This window comes from Rhea americana, unplaced genomic scaffold (assembly GCF_003343005.1).
Source record: "Rhea americana isolate MKP2758 unplaced genomic scaffold, rheAme1 scaffold_551, whole genome shotgun sequence".
Taxonomy (NCBI): Eukaryota; Metazoa; Chordata; class Aves; order Rheiformes; family Rheidae; genus Rhea; species Rhea americana.
Genome location: NW_028186703.1, coordinates 22,137 through 26,614, shown reverse-complemented (window position 1 = coordinate 26,614; position 4,478 = coordinate 22,137). Strand labels below are relative to the sequence as shown.

The 4,478-nt window shown below is 67.3% G+C and overlaps 2 protein-coding genes across 2 annotated transcripts in view; both read left to right on the top strand.

Annotated features, from left to right (window-relative positions):
* The window catches only part of AMPD2 (adenosine monophosphate deaminase 2), a 10,825-nt gene extending 6,347 nt beyond the window's left edge, over nucleotides 1-4,478 (top strand). The window contains exons 4-16 of the mRNA XM_085318773.1: nucleotides 62-248; nucleotides 343-484; nucleotides 716-805; nucleotides 1,024-1,153; nucleotides 1,258-1,452; nucleotides 1,613-1,744; nucleotides 1,918-2,081; nucleotides 2,200-2,326; nucleotides 2,471-2,634; nucleotides 2,732-2,852; nucleotides 2,972-3,145; nucleotides 3,337-3,447; nucleotides 3,534-4,478. Coding sequence (XP_085174899.1) covers nucleotides 62-248; nucleotides 343-484; nucleotides 716-805; nucleotides 1,024-1,153; nucleotides 1,258-1,452; nucleotides 1,613-1,744; nucleotides 1,918-2,081; nucleotides 2,200-2,326; nucleotides 2,471-2,634; nucleotides 2,732-2,852; nucleotides 2,972-3,145; nucleotides 3,337-3,447; nucleotides 3,534-3,722 — 1,926 coding nt within the window. The 3' untranslated portion in view covers nucleotides 3,723-4,478. The remainder of the gene's footprint in view (nucleotides 1-61; nucleotides 249-342; nucleotides 485-715; nucleotides 806-1,023; nucleotides 1,154-1,257; nucleotides 1,453-1,612; nucleotides 1,745-1,917; nucleotides 2,082-2,199; nucleotides 2,327-2,470; nucleotides 2,635-2,731; nucleotides 2,853-2,971; nucleotides 3,146-3,336; nucleotides 3,448-3,533) is intronic.
* LOC146587943 (glutathione S-transferase Mu 1-like) overlaps nucleotides 4,019-4,478 on the top strand; it is a 4,378-nt gene continuing 3,918 nt past the window's right edge. The window contains exon 1 of the mRNA XM_085318771.1: nucleotides 4,019-4,040. Within this exon, the coding sequence (XP_085174897.1) occupies nucleotides 4,019-4,040 (22 nt within the window). The remainder of the gene's footprint in view (nucleotides 4,041-4,478) is intronic.

Below are 4,478 nucleotides of genomic sequence, written 5' to 3'. Positions count from 1 at the left end.
CCGCGGTTCCCAGACCTTCACCCCCCCCTCCACCACCTTTTGGCCCGTTTTCCCTTCCCAGGTGCCCTTCACGGACCTGCTGGATGCGGCCAAGAGCGTGGTGAAGGCGCTCTTCCTGCGGGAGAAGTACATGGGGCTGTCGCTGCAGAGCTTCTGCAAGACCACGGCCCGCTACCTGCAGGAGCTCTCCGAAAAGCCCCTGGAGACCCGGGGCTACGAGGAGGTGCCCGAGACCCCCGTGGCCGTGGGTGAGTGGGGGGGGGGTCACGGCAGCGGGGGCGGGGGGAGCGGACACCGGAGCGGCTCCGTGCACGCCCCCGCTGGCTCTCTGCCCCGCCGCAGACGTCCCCGTGCACCCGCCGTTCGCGGACCAGCACCCCTACGAGGCGTGGGACCCCCAGGCCATGCCGGGCGACCTCGGCTTCGGGCTCAAGATGGTGGACGGCGTGGTGCACGTCTACACCAAGCAGGACGTCACCGACAAGTGAGTTGCCCTCTGCCCCTGCTTCCCATCCTGGGGGAGCTGCGGGGTAGCGGGGGGCTCTGGATCAACCCCGTGCTTTCACCCCAGGACGAGCTGAACCTGGAGGCAMCTACCTCTGGGGAGGCACCTGGGGGGGCTGCGGTGAGCCGGGGGGGTGGAGGGAGCCGGGATGGGACCCGCTTGGTCGGGCTGGCCCCGTAACCACGTGTGAGCGGTCTCTGTCCCCGCCAGGAGCACAGAGCTGGAGCTGCCGTACCCCGACCTGCAGGAGTTCATCGCCGACATGAACTTCCTCATGGCTCTAATCATCAACGGGCCCATGTAAGGAGGAGCGCCGGGGTCTGTCCCTCCGCCACGGCGGCGCGCGCCAGGGACATCCAAGCGGGGACAGTGTCCACGTGGCCGTCCTGGCCGCAGCAGCAGCTCTGTGCCCAGGGCTGGGACCCGCATCTGCTTGTCCTCGCTGGCGCTGGCCCTCCCGGGCTGGTTTTCTCCCTTTTTTCCCCCTAAATTGACACCAACTTCCTTGCCTTGGGCAGCAAATCCTTCTGCTACCGGCGCCTGCAGTACCTGAGCTCCAAGTTCCAGATGCACGTGCTGCTCAACGAGATGAAGGAGCTGGCGGCCCAGAAGAAGGTGCCCCACCGCGACTTCTACAACATCCGCAAGGTACCCGGGGGCCCGGCAGCCGCGCATCCGAGGGACCCTGGCTCAGTCGGTGCCAGGGAGGATGGGGCCTCCCTCTGAGCTGAGCGTGGTCCCTGTCCACGCAGGTGGACACCCACATCCACGCCTCCTCCTGCATGAACCAGAAGCATCTCCTGCGCTTCATCAAGCGGGCCATGAAGAAGCACCTGGATGAAATCGTCCACGTGGAGAAGGGCAAGGAGCAGACKCTCAAGGAGGTCTTCGAGACCATGAACCTCACTGCTTACGACCTTAGCGTGGACACGCTGGACGTCCACGCGGTACAGRAGACTCCTCCCAAGCCTGGGAGATGAGCAGGCTTGCTCATCCCAGCCAGGCTGGGGGATCTTTTCTAGAAGCTGGCCTAGTGTCGAATTGGGGGGCTTTGGGTGGCTCCTGAGTGGTGGGCGGCAGCTGCTCACATCTGTGTCTCCATGCCAGGACCGCAACACCTTCCACCGTTTTGACAAGTTCAACGCCAAGTACAACCCCATCGGCGAGTCCATCCTGCGGGAGATCTTCATCAAGACRGACAACCGCATCTCGGGGAAGTACTTTGCCCACATCATCAAGGTGAGCAGCCTCGGGAGGCGTTTGGGGCGGTGGGTGTGCTGCACCCTGCCCCTGAGCCTCCCACGGTCCCTTTCCCTCTAATGCCCATGGCAGTCAGCACCCAACCCAGGGTGACATCCCTCAAAATCCCCCTTCCTGGTGGTGATGGGTGACACCTTCTTCTTCCCTGGCAGGAGGTGATGTCCGACCTGGAGGAAAGCAAGTATCAGAACGCCGAGCTGCGGCTCTCCATCTACGGCCGGTCCCGTGATGAGTGGGACAAACTGGCCCGCTGGGCCGTGAACCAYCGCGTTCACTCCAACAACGTCCGCTGGCTCGTGCAGGTGCCTCGGCTCTTGTGAGTACCCCAAGCACCCGCCCCGGGGCGCTCATCACATGTCAGCGGGGGCTCAGGGCGCAGGGGACACGGGTGTGATGGGGCGCCCSGTGCTGAGTGACTGCCGTTGTCCTCGCAGCGATGTCTACCGGACGAAGAGGCAGCTGGCCAACTTCCAGGAGATGTTGGAGAACATCTTCCTACCCCTCTACGAGGCCACTGTCCACCCTGCCCAGCACCCGGAGCTGCACCTCTTCCTGGAGCATGTGAGCACCGTCCCCTGCACCTGGGGTGGCTTGATGACCCCCCCAGATGTGTCCCCCAGCCTGAGTCCGCTGTGTTTTGGAGCCAGGGATGGGAGGTCTTATGGAGGGGGTGACCACAAAGCTGGCTGACATCTTGCCCCRCAGGTGGACGGCTTTGACAGCGTAGATGATGAGTCCAAGCCGGAGCATCACATCTTCAACCTGGACAGCCCCTTGCCGGGCAACTGGGTGGAGGAGGACAACCCCCCCTACTCCTACTACCTGTACTACATGTATGCCAACATGACCGTGCTCAACCACCTCCGCCGGTAAGGCCACCCCAGGGTCCTGGCTCCGTCGCGGGTTGGGCGGAGGCTCCGGCGCCCCGGCCCTGCCGTTGAGCCGGCGCTCGCRCCCTCTCCGCAGGAAGCGAGGTTTCCACACCTTCGTGCTGCGGCCGCACTGCGGCGAGGCCGGCCCCATCCATCACCTCGTCTCGGGCTTCATGGTCTCGGAGAACATCTCGCACGGCTTGCTGCTCCGCAAGGTGAGCGCTGCCACCGGGGCTCGGCCGCGCCGTTAGGGGGGGGGGGGGGGACACACGACTTTGGGGCCGGCGGGGGCGCGCGACCGGGTCCCCGCCGCTGACCCAGCTGTGCCCCCCAGGCGCCCGTGCTGCAGTACCTCTACTACCTGGCGCAGATCGGCATCGCCATGTCCCCGCTCAGCAACAACAGCCTCTTCCTCAGCTACCACCGCAACCCGCTGCCCGAGTACCTGTCGCGGGGGCTCATGGTGTCCCTCTCCACCGACGACCCCCTCCAGTTCCACTTCACCAAGGTGAGCGGTGGCGGCGGGACGGCCCGGGGACCGCGGAGGCCCCCRGCGGGCTCCGAAGGTCCGCCGAGGAGGAGGGATGGGGCCACCAGGCCGTTCGGACGGGGTCGCGGCGGTGCCCCCGCCCCGGTTCGGTCGGTGGGGGGGGGGACGGGACGGGACCGGGAGCACCGCCGAGGCCCCGTCGCCCGCAGGAGCCCCTCATGGAGGAGTACAGCATCGCCACCCAAGTCTGGAAGCTGAGCTCCTGCGACATGTGCGAGCTGGCCCGCAACAGCGTCCTCATGAGCGGCTTCTCCCACAAGGTAAGGGGCCGCGGCGGCGGCGGCGGCCATGCCGCGGGCGCCCGGCACCRCCGCCGCCGGCCCGCCGCAGCTCTGCTCCCGCCCAGGTGAAGAGCTACTGGTTGGGTCCCCACTACCTAAAAGAGGGGCCGGAGGGGAACGACATCCGCCGCACCAACGTGCCCGACATCCGCGTGAGCTACCGCTTCGAGACGCTGTGCCAGGAGCTGACGCTCATCACGCAGGCCGTGCAGAGCGCCGAGCTGGAGCCCATCCGGGAGGAGGAGGCCCAGTGAGGCCCGCGCCGCGGGCGAGGGGCTCCGGGCCGCCCCGGCGCCGCCCCGGCGCCGCCGCCCCGGCCCCCGCGCTGCTCCTTCGCCCCCGGCGGTGTCGTGCTTGTGCCTTCGCCGCGGGGTGCGCCTTGGTCCGTTCTCTCGTGTTATTTTTTGGGGGGGTTCGTAGGTTTTTTGTCATTGTGAGTGTGTGTGCGTGTGTTGTTTGTTTTTTTTTTTTTTTTTTTAACCCGGTTTTCTTGCAGCTGTGGTCCCGTGGGGACGCCGTGGGGTGTCCCCCCCCCCCGAGAAGGGGGAGCATGGGGACGGCTGAGCGAGCCGGTGCAGCACGCAGCACCCGAAAGCCGGGTCTCCCCCCACCCCACGGCGCCGCTGGCACCCTCCCACGGGGCTGCCGCGTCCCGGGGCGAAGGGGGGCAGGTGGCCCTGGGGGCGTGGGGGGGCCACCCGCGCGGGACAGTGGCCTTTGGGTGCCCAGCGGAGGAGGGATGGGAATCCCCCCCCCTTCCTCCTCCTCCTCCTCCTCCTCCTCCTCGCCGGCCACAGGGAGGAAGATGAGGGTCAGGGTCTGCGTGTGTGTGTATGTGTGTCCCCCCCCCCCCGTCCTGCCGTCCCCCCGGGAAGGGCCCCCGACCCGCGTCCCGCCGCGGGCGGCCCTCGGCTGCCGCCCCGTGCTGCGCACCCAGCGCCCGGCTCGGGGGAAACCGGGCCGGCGCCCGTGAAAGAAGAGAAAAGGGGGGGGGGAATAGAAAGGAAGGG